Source organism: Pinus tabuliformis, chromosome 9 (assembly GCF_031772625.1).
Source record: "Pinus tabuliformis cultivar Carrire ecotype Pingquan chromosome 9, CPIR1, whole genome shotgun sequence".
Classification (NCBI taxonomy): domain Eukaryota; kingdom Viridiplantae; phylum Streptophyta; class Pinopsida; order Pinales; family Pinaceae; genus Pinus; species Pinus tabuliformis.
The window spans coordinates 258,621,071-258,640,798 of record NC_142307.1 but is presented as its reverse complement, the minus strand read 5'-3'; the positions used below and the strand labels follow the sequence as shown (position 1 = coordinate 258,640,798).

General features: G+C 38.1%; 1 protein-coding gene across 1 annotated transcript in view; it reads right to left on the bottom strand.

The window, feature by feature from the left end:
• The window catches only part of LOC149148163 (protein DMR6-LIKE OXYGENASE 2-like), a 63,609-nt gene extending 59,515 nt beyond the window's left edge, over positions 1–4,094 (bottom strand). The window contains exon 1 of the mRNA XM_089442093.1: positions 3,924–4,094. Coding sequence (XP_089298219.1) covers positions 3,924–4,094 — 171 coding nt within the window. The remainder of the gene's footprint in view (positions 1–3,923) is intronic.
• Positions 4,095–19,728: the final 15,634 nt, after the last annotated feature.

Here is a 19,728-nt window from a genome sequence, read left to right as displayed (position 1 = left end):
TTTAATGATGTATTATGTGTTCCAACCTTATCCTGCAACCTTCTATCTGTATATCAGATAACTCATTCAGGTGAAGGTAAAATTGTTGAATTTTCACCTCATGATGTTGTAATCAAGGATCTAAGAGATCCTAAACAGATTCTAGCTACTGGTATTGCTGATGATTCCACAAGGTTGTATAAGTTTCACAACTTTGGGTCATCAAATCTTCCCTCAGTATTTGTTGCTCATAATGATGAAGTGAGCAAACTTTGGCATGAGCGATTTGGTCACTTAAACTATCGCTCCCTTCAGCATCTATGTAAATAAAATATGGTGACAGGTCTTCCTATGGTATCTTGCTGAGATGGTGTTTGTTCCGGATGTGTACTCGGAAAACATCATCGGGACAGTTTTGAAAAACGTACCTCTTGGCACGCGTCAGCCCCTTTACAGCTTGTGCACAGTGATTTATGTGGTCCACTTCATGTTGCTTCATTCTCTGGCTGCAAGTATTTCTTAACTTTCATTGATGATTTCTCTAGACGCACTTGGGTATACTTCTTAAAACTCAAGAGCGAAGTATTTAACACATTTTTTGCCTTCAAAGCCTTTGTTGAAAAACAATCTGGACATCAAATTCTTAAGCTAAGAACTGATAATGGTGGAGAATATGTTAAAAACACATTCATCAACTTTTTCACCGAAAATGGAATTCAAATGCAACATACTGTTCCATACACTCCACAACAAAATGGTGTAGCTGAAAGGAAAAATCGCACCTTAAAGGAAATGGCTAATTGTATGCTGCAATCTAAAGGACTCAGTCTTAGTTTTTGGGCCGAAGCAATTAATTGTGCAAATTATATAATAAATTGCACTCCTACTAAGGTTCTAAAGAATCTCACTCTAGAAGAAGCTTGGAGTTCCATTAAACCAGATGTAAGTCACTTTCGTGTTTTTGGAAGTGAAGCATGGGCCCATATTCCAGATGAAAAGCATAAAGCTTTAGAACCTAAGAGTGAGAAATGTACTTTTGTTGGATATTCTGAAGATGTAAAAGGTTATAGACTTATTCCATTTAAGTCCAAAAATGTTATCATTAGAAGAGATGTAAAATTTGATGAAAATAAATCGGCCTGCGAGCCTAGTCCGGCGGATGTGCCACCTCTTCCTATCTCTTCTACTTTTGAAAACATTTCTTCTTCAGATGATGAAAGTGAGGATGACAATCCTCCCCCACCTTCTCAGGATCCTCAACTTCCAAGATGGGTCCGTGCTACTCGGGATGCAGCAGGTGATCTTGCCGGTGATCCTACAGATCAGCGACGTACACATTCTCAGTTTGAAAGAGCCTCTTCTTTACTGGCTCAAGCTCCAGTAAATCATGATCCTGACACTTTTGCAGAAGCTTCAAGCCATCCGCATTGGGAAGCAGCTATGAATGAAGAATATCATTCATTGTTGACAAATGATACATGGGATCTTGTTCCTCTACCAAAGGGACGCAAACTTGTTAGATGTAAATTGGTTTACAGAACCAAGTATGGACCAGATGGGAAAGTTGATAAACATAAAGCTCGTCTTGTTGCTAAGGGCTTTTCACAGATTGAAGGCATTGACTACACTGAAACCTTCTCCCCTGTTACCAAAATGAACTCTATCCGCCTTGTTCTTTCCCTTGCTGCCTCTTTAAAATGGGAAGTCCATCAGATGGATGTTAAATCTGCCTTCTTGCATGGGGACTTGCATAAAGAAATCTATATGGAACAACCCACTGGCTTCATCCAAACAGACTCCAGCCTTGTATGTCGACTTAAGAAATCTCTTTATGGTCTCAAGCAAGCTCCTCAGGCTTGGTATGCCAAAATGGATAGCTTTCTTTTAGAATCTGGATTTTCTAGGTGTTATTCTGACAATACTGTCTACACCAAGAAAGTGGGCAACTCTCTTATCATCCTTGTTCTTTATGTTGATGATCTTATTCTTACTGGTAGTGATCCCAACCTTATAAACCATGTGAATTCCAGCCTTAAAAAGAAATTTGAAATGACAGACTTAGGACACTTACACTATTTTCTCGGTCTTCAAGTCTTGCAATCCAAGGAGGGTATTTCCCTTTCCTAGTCCAAGTATGCTTGTGATATTCTTTGTCATTTTCACATGGAAGACTGTAAGCTAGCCCCTTCTCCCTTTCAGTCTGGAGTCAAACTTTCAGTCTCTTGTACTTCTCCTGAAGTTGATGCTACCTTATACCGTCAACTTGTAGGAAAACTCTTGTATTTAACCCATACTCGTCCTGACCTTTCCTTTGCTGTTGGCCTTGTTGCTCGTTTTATGAAAAACCCCCGTGAAAGTCATTGCAAAGCAGCTAAAAGAATACTTCGTTATGTTCGAGGTACAGTACAGTTTGGGATTCATTACAGTGCCAAAGCAGCTCCTCTATTAGTTGGTTTCACTGATTCTGATTGGGCCGGTGACCCTGATGATCGGAAGTCTACTGCCGGTTATGTCTTCACTCTTGGTTCAGGACCTATTACATGGGCTTGTAAGAAACAGGCTGCCATTTCTCTTTCGTCAGCAGAAGCAGAGTATCGTGGTGCCGTGGAAGCTAGTAAGGAAGCCTTGTGGCTTCGTCAGATCCTATCAGAGTTTGGCTTTGAGCAGCAGCATCCAACCACACTTTGGTGTGATAATCAAAGTGCCATTCAGCTATGCAAAGATCCAGTCCAGCATCAGCGTAGCAAACACATTGAACTACACATGCACTTCATCAGAAAGCTCATTCATGACCATGTTCTTGAAGTGCAATATTGTTCAACAGATGATCAGGTTGCAGACATCTTCACAAAGGCTCTCACAGAGGCGAAGTTCACTAAACTTCGATATATGCTTGGAGTTCAGGAAGTTGTCACTAAGGGGGGATAGGCTCTAGTGCCTCCTTCCTTCTCCTATTGTGTCATATTTGTAAATCCTTCAATCCTATCCCAAGTTGTTCTTAAGGGGGGATGTTAGGATATTCCGACACATAGGATATAGTTAAGTTCAACTTGGTCTAGTGTAGAGTTAGGTAAAGTGTGTTTCTTTACTGTTGTACATTTTGTAACTTACAATCCGATGGTCACGATATGTAGTGATCCGACGGTTCACTCTCTCCTCGGTATTACCGACACTTGATCCGTGGCTTGACACCCGATTGGTCCATGAGTTCTATTTAAAGCGCATGGAGGGTCATTGTTCGGGTAATCCGTGCATGAGAGAAGCTTATGTAAATTTTCATTCTTTGATTAATAAATTGCCTGTAGTAGCCACGTTGGCGCAGGCCGTGGACTGTTTTCCTCTTTGAGGGTTTTAACCACGGCAAAAATACTAGTGTATTGATCTGTGATCTAGTTGTGAGCGGTGTCCTTTTGGTGTTCTTTCTGAGGAACTTACCCTGTAAATTCCTACATCCATGTGGTTCAACAAATCGGACTAAGGAACTAGAGACTACATAAATAGGGCAAATATTCCCCATTAGTCCTGATTCACTATCGCGACAAGGAAGAGTGGTTAGAATGTCTCTCAATGGAAACTAGCCTTAAGATAGTCTATTCATCCATGAACTTTGGCATGTGGACACTGTACTTTCTTTATTTCTTAGTCTTAGTCCCCCATGCCCTAAGATCTTTATTTCTTTAGTTCCATTTCAATTCTTAAGAGAAAAGCCCTAGTCTTCTGTACCAGTAAGCCCAATGACCTAGACTAGCTGAAGTATTAGCCCTGAATGCTCAACACTAATTTATTTCTCTTTGATTTGCCTTATAGTAATAAATAGGCGAGCAAGCTAAGCTACCTTGAATTTTGTTAGGCCAATCAGCTACCTTGTTGCTGTATATGAAGTAATTAGTTAAGCCTTTGATGCAACATGTGATTTAACTTTGGAGTTCTGCGACCCCCATTACGATCTCCACGACCACAACTGTGACTGCGAGGGGTGTCGCAACCACTACCACGACCTTGTCCTTCAGAGAATCGTCCTCCAAAGAATCTACTATAACCATCCCCAAAGCCTTTGCCACCGCTTCCATCCCTAAAACCTTTTCCACCGCCTCTGCCTCCTGTTCTACCTCCATCAGGACCCCCACTTCTTGCCATTGCTTCGGTAGAAAAATCATCATTACCCAAAGCCAATGCCTTTGATAGTGAAGCAATATCCTTTAATTCAACATAAGCGAATCCGGTGAAGGTTCTTGACTCAAAATTTCAAACCTAAAAATCAAAATCTCAAAACAGTAAACACAACATTTTTAGGTCCCTATAATACTAGTGATCCCCCCATTACTATCATCATTGTTCCCTTATTGTTATTCTTGTGCCCCTATTGTCCCCATAGAATCCCTCTATTGTTATTTTTGTGCCTTTATATTATTATTGTTAAGTCGGCTTGGTTATATTGTGACCCCTTAGACTCCTATACATAGAAAGGAGATTTTGTCATTTGAATCATCCAAGAATTGTTCATTTGTGTCATGTAAAAGATGTTTCCCCCTCGAAGAGGTTGAATTCTAAGGCGTTGATCTATCTTTTCTATCTTTTTGTGAGTTGGTTTCATAACATTTGGTATCAGAGCTTTGGATTCTAGGGTTTCGCTGATCCAAATAGGTCGTCGTGGAATTTACGCTATAAATTTTTTTATGCGACGTTTCAGAAGCTAAAAAGAAACCCAATTGAGAATAAATCTCATTGAACCTGAGGTCTGAATTTCAGATTTTGTCTCACTATTTATTTTTAGATATGATATGAGGAAGTTAGGGTTTTTTCAAGCTCCAGAATTTCATCTAAAATAGGTCATCGTGGAATGTTCGCTATAACTCTTTCGCTACAAAGTTTCAAAAGCTAAAAAAAACCCATTGGAGAAGAAATCAGTCTGAACCTTGGTTCCAAATTTTAGATCCTATCTTGCTACATTTTCAAAGATATACACTAAGGAAGTTAGGGTTTTGCAGACCCTAGAATTACATTCCAAACAGGTCACCTTGGGAAAAGTGTCATAACTTTCACTCTGAGCATCAGATTGAATTTTCATAAGAAGTTATAGAAATAGGACACACTAGTTGTTTTGGGTATAATTTTCAGAACCTAAGGTTAAAATAGTGACCCGCAACATGTCGTACAAGTTACCAGTCTATACTCAGGTCATTGTGGGAGATTTGGCATAACTCTTCATTGGAGAATCCAATCTTGATCAAACTTGCGGGGTTAGAAAGATTACTTAGATGGTTACCACAGGAAGCAATTTCATACCTGGGCTATCCAAAATTACAAGGATACATTAGATTCAATATTGAGCTCCTACAAAGTGAAAAAAGGTGTTTAGTTTTTTTAAAAAAATTTCATAAGCTTGGTTTGAAAAATTAGTTTGAAGGAATTCAAAGGGCATAGTGAAGCATTATTATCGGTAATTGATTCCCTGAAGAAAGAAAATGGAAACACCTAGTAAGCAACCTGAAAGCTCTAGGATGACTCATGAAGAAGAGGAAGAAATGCAACATGATATATCAAAATTACGAGACCAAGTACAACAAATTTCACTCGCACAAAAAGTAAAAGAAAATAAGATGGATGGTTTAAAGAAAGACGTAGAAGATAAGATGGATGTTTTAAAGAAATACATGGAAGCTAAGATGGATGGTTTAACGAAAGACGTTGAAGCTAATATGAATGACATGGAAGCTAAGATGGATGGTTTAAAGAAAGGCGTAGAAGCTAAGATGGATGGTTTAAAGAAAGGTGTAGAAGCTAAGATGAATGACATGGAAGCTAAGATGGATGGTGTGAAAGACAATATGGATGACGTGGAAGCTAAGATGGATGGCATGGAAGCTAAGATGGATGATTTAAAGAAAGGCATGGAAGATTTGAAGACAGATTTGACAAAGTTTCTACAAGAAATGCTTACTAATGGTGAAAGGGTAGTAAAGGAAACTCATGATGAGAACAAAATAGATGTTAATCATGATTTCATAGACTCTCACGTTGGATTGAAGAACCACCATGTTCCAAATATTGATATAAGGAAGTTTGATGGCAAGGATTCTGGAACATGGATACTATAGATGGAGCAATTTTTCACTCTCCATAATGTGCAAAACACACAAAAGGTACGCATTGAAAATTTATATTTGAAACCAAATCAATTTGTATGGTATCGATGGCTTTGCTCTCATAAACAAATTGTCACTTGGGCTATTTTTACGGATGGAATGATAGCACATTATGAGGATACAAAAAGCAACAATTTTTTTAGCCAATTGATAAATCTCAAACAAAAGGGTTCAATGATGGAGCACATTGAGGACTTCCAAAAATTGGATATAAGGGTAAAATATATTTGAGAGGAGCATATGATTGATGTGTTCAGAGGGACTTTAAAAGATAAAATCCAACATGAGGTTCACCTTTGGGAACCAGATTCATTGGAGAAGGCATTCAAGTTGGCAAGAAAAATGGAAAGAAAAATGATGGACACAAGGAAGCCTACCACTCACAATCATAAAGATGGAAGTGTTGTTGCCCCTAGCCATCCACAACCAAAACATTGACACCACAATAATTGGAAGAAAAAAGAGCAAAAAGGTCTTTGTTATAGTTGTGATAGAAAATACACTAAAGGTCATAAGTGTGCTGAGAAGAAATTATTTTACATAGATTGTGAAGTGGAGGAAGAAAAGGAACAAGAAACATCAAAAGAAGAGGATATACACTAGGAACAAACCCTAGAAAAAGAAGAAATGAATCCGACCATATCTTGTAATGCATTGGCTGGAATTACCATTCCTCAAACTATCAAGATAGAAGGGCATATCAAGAAGAAAAAGGTAATAGTGTTGATTAATTCGGGATGTACCCATAATTTTATTCAATGTAAGATAGTCAAGGGATTGAATTGCTTCCTATATCCAACACCAAAGTGTCAAGTGATGGTTGCAAGCAAAGGAACCATAAATTTCTCAGGAAAGTGCCATAATATCAAGCTATCCATGGGAGAATATGTATTGAATAGCCCAATGCTTTCCATTCCAATGGGTGGTGCTCATGTTGTACTAGGAGTCTAATGGCTACAATCCTTGGTTACAATAACTTTTAATTTTCAATAACATTTCATGAAATTCTCTTCAGAAGGAAAGGAAGTTGAATTAAGGGGTATCGTAGGGAAACTGGGAAATATAATAAGCTCTAACGGAATGACAAAGATTCTAAAGAAAGAACAATGAGGCATAATTGCACAATAATGTTCACTAGAGTTCCCCACATCGAAATTATCCATTTCTCCAGATCTCCAAAATGCCTTGGACAATCATTCCAAAGTATTTGAGACTCCCAAAGGCCACCCACCTATTTGTGATCATGATCATGCTATTAATTTGATTCCACGAAGTGTTCCTCCAAACATCAGGCCTTACAGATATCCATATGTCCAAAAGAATGAAATTGGACATATGGTTGTAGAAATGTTAGAGGCTGGTATAATTCAACCTAGTCAAAGTTCTTTCTTTACTCTAGTAGTATTAGTTCACAACAAGGATGGATCATGGCGCATGTGTCCAGATTATAGGGAGCTCAACAAGCTCACTATGAAAGATAAATTTCCCATTCCTGTCATTCATGAATTATTGGATGAATTGCATGGATCAATTTACTTCACCAAGTTGGATCTTCATTCAAGATATCATCAAATCAGAATGAAGACTGAAGACATTCCAAAAAACAACATTTAGAACTCATGAGGGTCATTATGAATTTTTGGTCATGCCTTTTGGCCTTAGTAATGCACCTTCTACATTTCAAGGTTTGATGAATTCCATTTTCAAACCCTTCCTTAGAAAATCTGTGTTAGTATTTTTTGATGATATAATAATCTACAACAAGTCTTGGAAGGATCATGTCCAACATGTTGACATGGTGCTCAAAGTATTGAAGGAGAAACAATTATATGAAAAAATCTCCAAAATCTGGGTCATATTGTATTTCATGAAGGTGTTAAGGCAGACCCTAGCAAAATTAAAACCATTAAGGAATGGAAAATCTCCACATCTATAAAGCATCTACAAGGATTTCTTGGGTTGACAAGGTATTATCACAAGTTTGTTAAGAACTATGGGAGAATAGCAGCATCTCTAACAACATTAATGAAGAAAGATGCATTTTCATGGACTCTAGAAGAAATGAAGGCCTTTGAACATCTTAAAGAGGCAATGTGACAAGCCCCAACATTAGCTACACCGAACTTCACAAAAACCTTTATTGTGGAACGTGATGCCTCGGGAAATGGAATTGGTGTTGTTTTAATGAAAGAAGAAAGACCAATTGCTTTCGAAAGTTGTCCAATCAAAGGAAAGTATTTACACAAATCTATTTATGAGAAGGAAATTTTGGAAATACTACTTGCACTTAAGAAATGGCGACCCTTAGGAGAGCACTCAGGATTTCTGAAAACCTACCACAGGGTTAAGAAGTATCTTTTTTGGGATGGGCTTAAATCGGATATTCAAAAGCTTGTGGTGGAATGCTTGGTTTGCCAACAAAATAAAGTTGAAATAGTTAAGACCCCAGGATTATTACAGCCTTTATCCATTCCAAGCCAACATTGGGAGGAGGTTCAATGGATTTTATCACAGGTTTACCCAAGTCCGAAGGAAAGAGTGTTATCATGGTGGTAGTAGACATACTTGCCAAGTATGCACACTTTTGTGCATTATCTCATCCATTTAAAGCGAGTATAGTTTCTACTGCATTTATGGAAACAATTCAAAAGCTACATGGAAGCCCAAAGATTATTGTAAGCGACAGAGATCCCATTTTCAATGGAATTTTTTGGACAAAATTATTTTCTTGTCTTGGTACTCAGTTATCTCATAGCTCATCTTATCATCCTCAATTTGATGGGCAAACTAAGATAGTAAACAAATGTTTGGAAGGATATGTTCGTTGCTTTGTATCTAATAAACAGACGCGATGGGTCAAATGGTTGCTTTTGGCTGAATGGTGGTATAACACTTCCTTCCATGCTGCGAAAAAAATGACCCCACTTATGGCACTTTATGAATATCATCCACCATCCATCACATAATAGTTAAGATAAAATTCTAAGGTTCAAGCAGTGGAAGATTACATCGAGCATCAGCAACAAGTTCTCCAACTCTTAAAGGATAACCTCACCTTAGCACATAATAGAATGAAACAGCAGGCATATCAACATCACATTGAAAGAAGTTTAGATGTAGGTGATTGGGTATTCCTATGGCTACAACCATATAAACAAATGCCCCTCAAGCAAGCTAAGAAGGATAATAAATTATCACCAAATTATTATGGTCTGTACAAGGTGTTGCAAAAGATAGGTACTGTGGCATACAAATTGGAGCTTCTTGCAACTTCTCGAGTGCATCTAGTTTTCCATGTTTCATGCTTAAAGAAGGTTATAGGTGACAAGCTTCCAATTCAAACAATATTGCCAAAATCTAATGAGGAAGGAAAAATCATATTGGAACCTGAAGCAGTCAAAGAAACAAGAACTCGATAGCTACAAAATTGATCAAGTTTGGAGTATCTCATCAAGTGGAAGAACTTACTCAATGAAGATTCCACATGGGAGGATGATAATTTTATACAGAAGCATCAAGAACTACTCAAGTGTTGAGGACAACACTTTTTTGAAGGAAAGGGGCATGTTAGGTCCCTATAATACTAGTGATTCCCCCATTACTATTGTCGTTGTATCCCTTATTGTTATTGTTGTGCCCCTATTATCCCTATATTGTTATTATTGTGCCCCATAGAATCCCTCTATTGTTATTTTTGTGCCTTTATATTATTATTGTTAGGTCGGCTTGGTTATATTGTGACCCCTTAGATTCCTATATATAGAAAGGAGGTTTTTTAATTTGAATCATCCAAGAATTGTTCATTTGTGTAATGTAAAGGAGGTTTCCCCCTCGAAGAGGCTGAATTCTAAGGCGTTAATCTATCTTTTCTATCTTTCTGTGAGTTGGTTTCATAACAAACATCTTAAATTTTTTTGGGGTTATTAGTACTTACTGAACTTTACAACTCCATCAAGTTAGGATTAGGCCTATTCTCCACTCAAGCTAACCCCTTAATCAGTCTGAGACTATTCTCAACGAAACCAGCCTCATCATTCTCCAGAAACATAAGCTCATCTTTTAGCTGATGTTGCATGTGGCTTCCTCTTCCGCTTCACACATTTAATTGTTTTTACATAGATAATACAGTCTAATGTCCAAATTACACTGGCTTTGATCCTCTTAATAAATATTTAATTAAGACTATCATGAGCACAAATGCGATGCATGCAACAATTATTAAACTTATTTTATATTAAATTCTAAGCTTGGATTTGATCCTCTTAATAAATATTTAACTAAGACTATTGTGAACACAAATGTGTTGCAGGCAACAGTTATTAAACTTATTTTATATTAAATTCTAAGTGTTTCTGGGAAAACTAGTATTCCTAAAGAATGCTAGCCCTCTAGGTTTGGCAGCTACCCTAGAAACAATAGTTTAAAGCAATTCAATGGTTTCTTCTATGTGTAACAGATAAGAGAAAGATAATGGAAGCAACCTGGAACTTCTGCTTAATCCCTTGCTTGATCCCTCTCCCCTTTGACAGAGCCTGCAACTCCTCCCCATACTTAACACTCTTGGAGAGTACCTGCACAACACTCTTGGAGAGTACATGCACAAGTACAACAACAAAGAACCATCAAAGCATCATGATCTATTACAACATAAACATTACAGAATTAGATATATAATGAACAAATGATAGCATTCACAAATGATAACATTCACAATCGCACAATCATATGGTAGAAAACTTGAAGAGCTTTATTAATAGAAGGGAGAATTACAACCCAGTTGTCTGATATAGCATCATCCTCCCAGATTCAATCCTTCTTCACCTCATGAAATAGCAAGATCACTCCAACAATACAATGCTCCTTCCTCAATTACAAACTATCAACACTTCCTTGCAATTCACAACATTCCAGCCTCTAGATCTCTTAGATGAGGGATCCATTTATAGATGTTTGCAAGGGTGTGAGTCATCCATGGGGTTTGATTAGTGTCATTCCACTTGTTACAATGGGTTCCAAAAGAGAAGGGATTGGATTTCTTAGATCCCTTATTCATCCTTGGGTGAATTCAGAGAGGCAAGTGGCATAGGAGAAAGTTTTGGAAGATTCCATGAGCAATCAACTGACAAATGTCCCGGACATTTGTCCATCCTCACCCATCGCACCCTACAGAAGGCCTAAACAGTATGCATCACACCCTCGCAGTGTACCACTAAGTATGCATCGCATTTTGCCAGTGGAGCAGTCAATATGGTTCAATTTAGGCAGTTTCTGGATGGTTTCTTAGATGGAACTTTTGGGGAATGATGTATTTAGATGACTATGTTCCTTTAGGGTATGAAACAACTCTTTTAGGGGTTGATGAGCCCTAATACATTGACATATAATTTTGGGGTTGATGTGCCCAAATATGTCTATAATAGTTGCTCCCTAAAACATGAGGTCGTAAATATTCATGTCAGGTGAAATGCTTTATCATGAGGATTCGAAGTTTCAAACTAGAAGGTGACCTACATAAGTTACAATACAATACATCATCATAATACAATCTTTCATGATCTAGCTAAGGGAGGTATTCCCAAGCTTATCTTTATCAATTTGATTTCATGTACATAGATCAGGTAGTCGTCTGTAGATACAGATTTGTGATTCTACAGATATAGAGTCGCAATCCATGGTTAGGATGACCATCCATGTAGAGCCTTTGTACATTTGATGTTTTTATATCCCTAAATATATCGCATCCTGGATGGATGAAACTAGATCTGGGGTTTTCAAACTCATTCAATATTCACTCGATGTACAAGTCAATCCATGTGAATAGATGTTCTGAAGTTGAACATGGAAAGACATCGCCTGATTACCAGCCAATGATGTGAGCTATTAACAGACATGAGAGGAATCATCGATAATGATAATGACCCTCAAGGTACTACAATACAATTCATGTGTTGTGAATACATGATCCGATGTTGAACACCAAGTAAAATCTTTCGGTCGAAGGCCATTGATGTCAACCTGTTGCCGGACGTGAGAAACTTGACATTGATGTATGCAAGCCCCAAAGCACTGAACGGGTTGTTTCTAAGTCAACTTCTTGGATAATGAGCTGATATCGACAAGAAGTGACTCATCATAGGAGGGCCTTGATGTATCCCATATCTACGACACGAAATGGAGCAAATGATTTCTGGAGGTGATAAAACGAACTAACGACACAAGGTTCAGGACTGGCAGTCATGAAAAAAAATGAAGGTGGGAGGTATTGCAGTGGATGAGACATTAACTGGATCGTGTTTTCTCAACTGAATGACTTCTCTTGAACATGTCAGCAAACTGAGATGAATTGGTAGCGTTAACCCGAAAAGATGGATGGTATGAAAGACCAATGGTGAGATGACCATTGAAAAGAATAACCCAACCCAACTCAATAATGGAGATGAAGTGAAAGTGTCATGTTCAAGAGCGACTTGCTACCATAAATTCTTTAAGTTTTTTTCCCTTTTTTCCCAGTCATTGTTGACTAGCACCTCTTTATTTTTGTCAAGCTTGAGGAGGATAACATATGCTTGTGCTATAATTCGCCCTTCGGGCAAACCTGTCACTATTTAATGTTTTAACGAGTCTAGCGACAGTGAAACTCGGTCTCGTCTAGATGGACAAGTTTGTTACTATTGTTTAACGAGTTTAACGACAAGGATAACTTGGTCCTTTTCATGTTTAGAGAGTTTCAAAAGGGAAGAAAAGAAAACTCCATAAGTTCTTTTTCATAAAGTAATCCCTCAGGTCTGAAAAAGGATAAAATAATACAGGAGGGATGACATTTCTAATACTTTAACGAGCTAGAAAAGACAAGCGCTCGACAATATTTTCATATTTAATGAGTTTGAAAAGGGTTTAAAGAGGACTCTACTTTGAGGAACAAGTGGTGTCTATGGTAGCAACTGGTTCTGGTGATGTTGGAACTTCTCGAAACATGTTGATTTATGTTAAGAGGTAGGCTAATAAGACCACTCATTGCAACTAGCCCTCAAAAAGTGTAACACAACCAAGTGAAAGCGTATGATCGGCCGAAGAGATGGTGATGATGAGATGAAAAAAACCAAGGCTCAAAAGGTTGATAGAATGGCAATCACAAGGGTTTGAAAGTGGGTTCATTTTTTAGACAAGCTTGAACCATAGGGAATTATGCTTGGATTCAGTTTCATTTTACACAAGCTTGAAATAGAAAAACTATGCTTGGATTCAAAGATGTTTAATTCACTATTTAGCACATCAGATTCTTTCATCAGTCGTTCAACCTGCTCAAAACTCCATCAAATTGATTAGAAATACATATATATGGATGAAAAATGAACTAAAACTAACATTTCATTTTGAAGTACATGAATAGTAAACATAAAAAGTAGTTTCAATATTTCATTTTCATCATTTCATTTTAAATTTGGGATTTTGGAGCTCTAAAGTGGTTTTCCCCCTCAAATTTCACCAGTCGATTTTGAGAGATCCTGTGGACCATTCTCCGTGCCGTCAGGACTAGGTAGGAGCTGTCCTTGAGCTCTTCATTTTCATTCCATCTTTCTTGATTTTGAGCAAGTTTTTTCACTTTTCTGGGCCCCTGGGGTTTAAAGATTTTGTTCCTCAATCATCGCACCTAGCTAGTATCGAAAGGTGTGACGCATATTGAGCTGCCCACAGGCCAGTCAGTATGCATCTCACCTTACTCAAAGGCAGGGTGCTATGGGCATAGAAATGCAACTTTATACAATTTTTTTCATCAATTTTTTACCTATTTTTGCTCAAATTTAGATCCTAACTCATCTTTTGTCTGCATTTCAGATATTTGTTGGATCAAGATGGTTGTCACATGGCATGAACGAGAACATGAAGAGGAGGATATGATTTCTTTACATGACCAGGGCATAGTGGATGCCTTAAGAAAATGTGGCTTACTGAAGTTTTTTTGTATATCCAGCATGAAGCAACAGATCAGTTTGTTGTAGTATATTTTCAATGCTTGGGATCTCGTTGACCAGGTATTCCAGATCAGAGGTAAATCTATTCCTTTCAAGGTCAAGGATATTTATTTTCTAATGGGTTTGTCGAGGCATGGTGCCCCTCTTTCACTATCAGGATTTGCTCGTGGGGGTGAATCTGTGAAAGATTACATTCGTCAACCCAGTAGAGATGGTAAGATAAATATCTGAGATGTTACTGATCGACCTTTGAAGACCATTCTATTTACCTTTGCTAGATTGGCTCGTAGCGCGTCCTTACATTTAGCGAATAGATCTTACATGCAATATGCCCTGGAATGTCTGGAACCAAAGGTGTTCAATTGGTGTGAGGCGATACTTCCTGTCGTAAAAGAACAAATATCCAAAGTAAAGAATGGAACAACCAAGAACTTTGCTTATGGATCCATATTGAATGCTTTTGCTTTGGAAAGAATTCCACTGATGCAAACTCAAAACACTTCACTAGGATTGCCAACACCGAGGGAACCACAAATGCAGAGATGGGTGGATCTTATGGCTAGACATGCCGTCCAGTCACAGATCTCCTTCTCATATGCCTTTTTCGAGTGGTTCAACTGCCAGGAGATGGTGTTTGTGAAGTATCCATATGTTGGGATGGATTTCCAAGGTGATCCGAATTTGGCTTTACCGGCTGATGAGCAGTGGAGTGCTATAGGTAAAATGATTTGACCACATTTTTCTTTTTTCAGTTTTATAATGTTTATGTGTTTTTGATGTTATCAAGACTAAATAAACTCATATGTGTGTGCAGATATTGGACCACTGTGACCAGTGGCATGCCCATGAGAGGCAAATGACGCTCCAGTAGAAGAGGCTATAGGGAGGGACGTCCTTCGAGATCTGGACATATCAGAGACCTTGGCAGTGTTGTAGGATTAGATTGAGGGCCTCACTCTCTGTATTCAGGATGTCAGGACTGATGAGTTACCTTTGAGGTTACAATGCCATACTACTGGTGTACCGAGTCATTGGACTAGGCTCCTGTGCATGATAGCACAGGTGGTGACATGTTATCACCAACATCACTAGTCTAGGATGTTTTTCTGCATTCATTTTTGAGTTTCTTGGTCAAATGACCGATTTTTTCTTGGACACAAAACATTTGTGAAAACTATAAACATCTATATATTTTTGATTTTTGGAGTTTTATTTTGATTAATTGATGAAATCCTAATGCAAATGTTGATGTGAAATGCTTTCTTTACAAATGCTGCAAATGTTTATTGAACACATAGTTTGCTAAGGAATCAATTAATGTGTTTAAGTTTATGGAAATGTGTTGATATTGAATGGAATCAAAATGTCTTTCCAAAATCCTAACTCTTAGGAACATGCGATGAATAGCTAGGTTCGAAACGGAATAAACGCCAGTAAGCTGTAGAATGATAGGTTGTGAATCTAGCCTGACAATGAGTCGGTGTATGCTATGTGAATGGCATCACAGAGAAGTTCAATCAATGCACTATACTCAGCGATGTTGTTTGTCGATCGACCAATACATATCCCCCTGAAACTCACTAACTCTCCGCTTGGAGCGAAGATGGCCCAGGTTGTAGAAGATAAGTTCTGTGTACTACGACTAGCTCCATTGGCATACCCAACAAATGGTTCCGAAAATTCTAACATCTGTAACAAATGTGAAGTGGATTACCTAACCAAAATGAAAAATATAAAAGAAAGCACTAAAAAATGCAATAAAAGAATATATACAATGAGTTTACCACAGTTAATCAAGCATAGTAACATTCAAGATACAACTCGTTTCAGGGCTGCGACAGTGGAATTCCATCATAATCGACAAGATCGTAGACTCCTTTTGTCAATACACATTTAACAATGTAAGGGCCCATCCATAATGGTTCAAATTTACCTGCTCCTAATTTGTCAGAATCCTGATCATAAAGCAAGACCAGGTCACCTTCTGAGAAGACACAAGGCTTAACATTTTGGTCATATTGAGCCTTGATGCATTTCTTGTGTCCTTCATTAGCCAACATGACATCACGATGAGTTTCATCCAAATGGATTAATTCCAAGAAACGAGCCTCTTCTTCAGAAGTTTTGGGAAGCAAATCGATTGCAAGCTTGAGGGACGAGATTTTGCACTGAATTGGTAAGACTGCTTCCAGACCATACACCAACTAAAAGGGCATAAATCCGGTTGCATTTCTCACTGAAGTCCTATATGCCCACAAAGATGAGTACAGGATTAAATGCCAATTTCATTTATGGAATCCAATCATTCTCTGCAACATGCGCTTAAGGACTTTGTTGATTGCCTCAACTTGTCTGTTAGCCTGCAGATAATATGGAGTAGAACTATCATGGGATAGTCCTAATTTGGTAGTTAATTCAATCATCACGTGATTGCAAAAATGAGACCCATGATCTGTGACTATAGCGTGTGGAACACCAAATCTAGAAACTACATGATTGAAAAAAAAGAGTGCAGTTGTTTCGCCGCTGTTGTTCAATGTAGGCATCGCCTCAACCCATTTTGTAAAATAGTTGACAATAACTATAAAATACCCATTCCCCTCGGCCGAGGTGGGGTTACATGTCATGAAATCAATGCCCCATTTAGCAAATGGGCCAACAACAACAACTAGATGCAGTGGTGCAAGTGGTAATCTAGTTTTGCGATCAAAAATCTGACAAGCATGGCAACTTTTTACTGCAATTATGTAATCTTTGAATATGGTGGGCCAGAAGTAACTAGCTCGTAATATCTTTTGTGCAGTAGCGTAACCAGATAGATACTCCCCACAAGAACCTGAATGAAAATAATTCAAAACTTTCTCGGCCTCCGCATGCATGAGGCACCTTCATAAAATCATATCGACACCATGATTGTAAAGTCTATCACCAACGATCAGATAATCTTTGGCTTGGTATCGGGTATGTCGTTGTTCATAGTGAGAGGTGTTAGGCCTAAAAGTTTGGGTCTGGATATAGATGAATATATCCACGTACCATGGATCACTTGACGATATCATAAACAGAGTCTCATCCACGATTGATGCTTTTGATGTTAAATCGTTGGAGGACGAGGGAAGGCCATAAAGTAACTCTGCAAAGATGAGAGACTTCTTTGATTTGGATTTGACGAATTCCAGATCAAACTCCTGCAAAATGACTATCCATTTGGAATATTTCCCCCCCAGCAATTGACGTGACAAAATGTATGTCATAGGGTTGCAATCTGACACAATGGTAGTTTTGCGAAGGAGTACATAGTGTCGAAATATCTGTACTATTTGAACGGCTGCTAAAGCCAACTTTTTAACATTAGAGTAATTTATTTCTGTATCATTAATATTATGACTTAAATAATATATAGGATATTCAATTTCATCAACTTCTTGCACTAAAACCATAACGATGGTTGTATCTGCAATGGCGAGATACAGGTTGAAGTCTTTTTGATAGTCCAGGGCATACATTAATGATGCTTTTATCAGGGAATATTTTAGAGCATCTAAGGAAGCTTGCACAACCTGATCCCAGTGGAAGGGTACCCCTTTCTTCAAAAGACATGTATAACCTTTAGCGAGCTCAACATAACTTGGAATGAACCTCCTCAGAAAGTTAGTTTTCCCTTGGAGTCTTTGAATCTGAAGTAAATTTGAAGGTGGAGGCATGTCGAGAATTGCCTGAACCTTAAATGGGTATTGTCGAATTCTGTCCTTTGAAACTACAAAAACAAGTAGTCGACCAGAACCAACACAAAACACACATTTGTGCGGATTGAGTCGTATCTTGTAGTGTCGGCAACGTAAAAATATGGCTCTCAAATGTTGCGGATGATCAGTCCATTTTCACGAATGAGCAAGCAGATCATCAAGATATGGTTGAACGATGTTTTTGATGTCACGAAAGGCGTAATTCATTGCCCTCTAAAATGTCACCCCTGTGTTCTTCAAACCGAAAGGTAATTTACAATATGTGAATGTGCCCCATGGACATATAAATGCAGTCTTTGACTGGTCCTATGGGTGGATATTGATTTGATTATAGCCTGAAAATCCATCCATGAATGAAAAGATTTTTCATCTGGCACATTCATCAATAATCTGGTTGATAAAGGGTGTAGGATAGTTGTCCTTTGGACATGCTTGATTTACATCCCTATAATTGATGCACACACTTATCGTTCCTTGTTTCTTCATCACAGGAACGATATTTGATACCCAATCAGTGAGAGTTATAGGGTAAATGAAGCCAACATGCAAAAGTTTTTCAACCTTTGCTTTATTGGCAGCAGCTTTCTTTGGATGAACAAGTCGAAGTCATTGTCATATTGGTTTGACATCTGGATACATCTTGATTTCATGTTCAACAATTCTCGAGTCAATGCATCGCATTTCTTCATATGACCATGCAAATATATCTCTGAATTCGCGAAAAAGAGCACAGTAGGTATCTAGTTTTGATGGAGAATAAGATTTGCTGACATGAATATTCTCTACAATATTAGGTTTGGTTGAAATATTAGTAGTGATAGTTTCTTCAATGTTGGACATATTTTTTTCGGAATCTACTATATCTACATAATTTAATAAAAAATCAACAATTGAGGGGTGATTAAGGTTGTTCAAATAATCTTCTTTCTCATCTCGAAGGTGGGAACGATGATGATAATCTTCCCATGGCTTCTCTCCTATCATCATTTATTGGATTATTCCTTCGTCTGTATGATGTATACGAGACCAAGGATCAGAAGAGCTACCATATTCTAAAGACCCGTCTACCCAAACACTTGTTGATTGCAGACTCGGATTTTCCGCATGAGCCCAAAAAATTGCTACAAAGATTCGATGGGGCTTGGTGGCAACTCCTCGCGATGATCCTCACTATCAAAATAGTTAGAACTCTTCTTAAACTCAGATGATGTAGAAGAGATGATATGATAGGTTTCCACTGTGGCCACTTCCTGAAACTAGATGGAGACGGGAGGGAAAACGTACACATTAAGGAAGGGTCTTTTAGGAGACCTACTCCGACATTTTAAAGCAATTGTGAACTTCCATGGATCAATGGAATGATTCCAGTAGCTTGTGAACCATTAGAAAAAAAGGCTAGTTGGTCAACGATTGTGATTCCACCTTGGAAGGGAAATGCAATCTTTCTAAAATATGTAGACACAACGGTAGCCATAGCATAAACCCAGGGCCTTCCTAGTAAAATATTGTAGTGAAGGACTCCATAAATGACCTTAACTTCAATATCTACTATTTTTCCCCCCAGTTCAACTTGCAAGCTACTTAAAATCCCATACGGAGTGTACATTTTTCCATCAAATTCTTTTAATGTTGTTGGTGATCATGACAAGGGTGGTGAACCAAGAGTTTTCTAGCAACTCATTGACATAATATAGGTAGATTCCCCCTCATCAATGATGGTTTGATAAACATTTTTATTGAGGGATTTTACCTGTATAAGGAAAGCGAGTTGGGCTGGTAACTGTGGTGTATATCTACTATGATTAAAGGCCACCAGAATGGAATCCGTTAGATCGATCCCAACTATTGCTGATAACAAAGCCTACCTTTGGGAGGGACAATGTT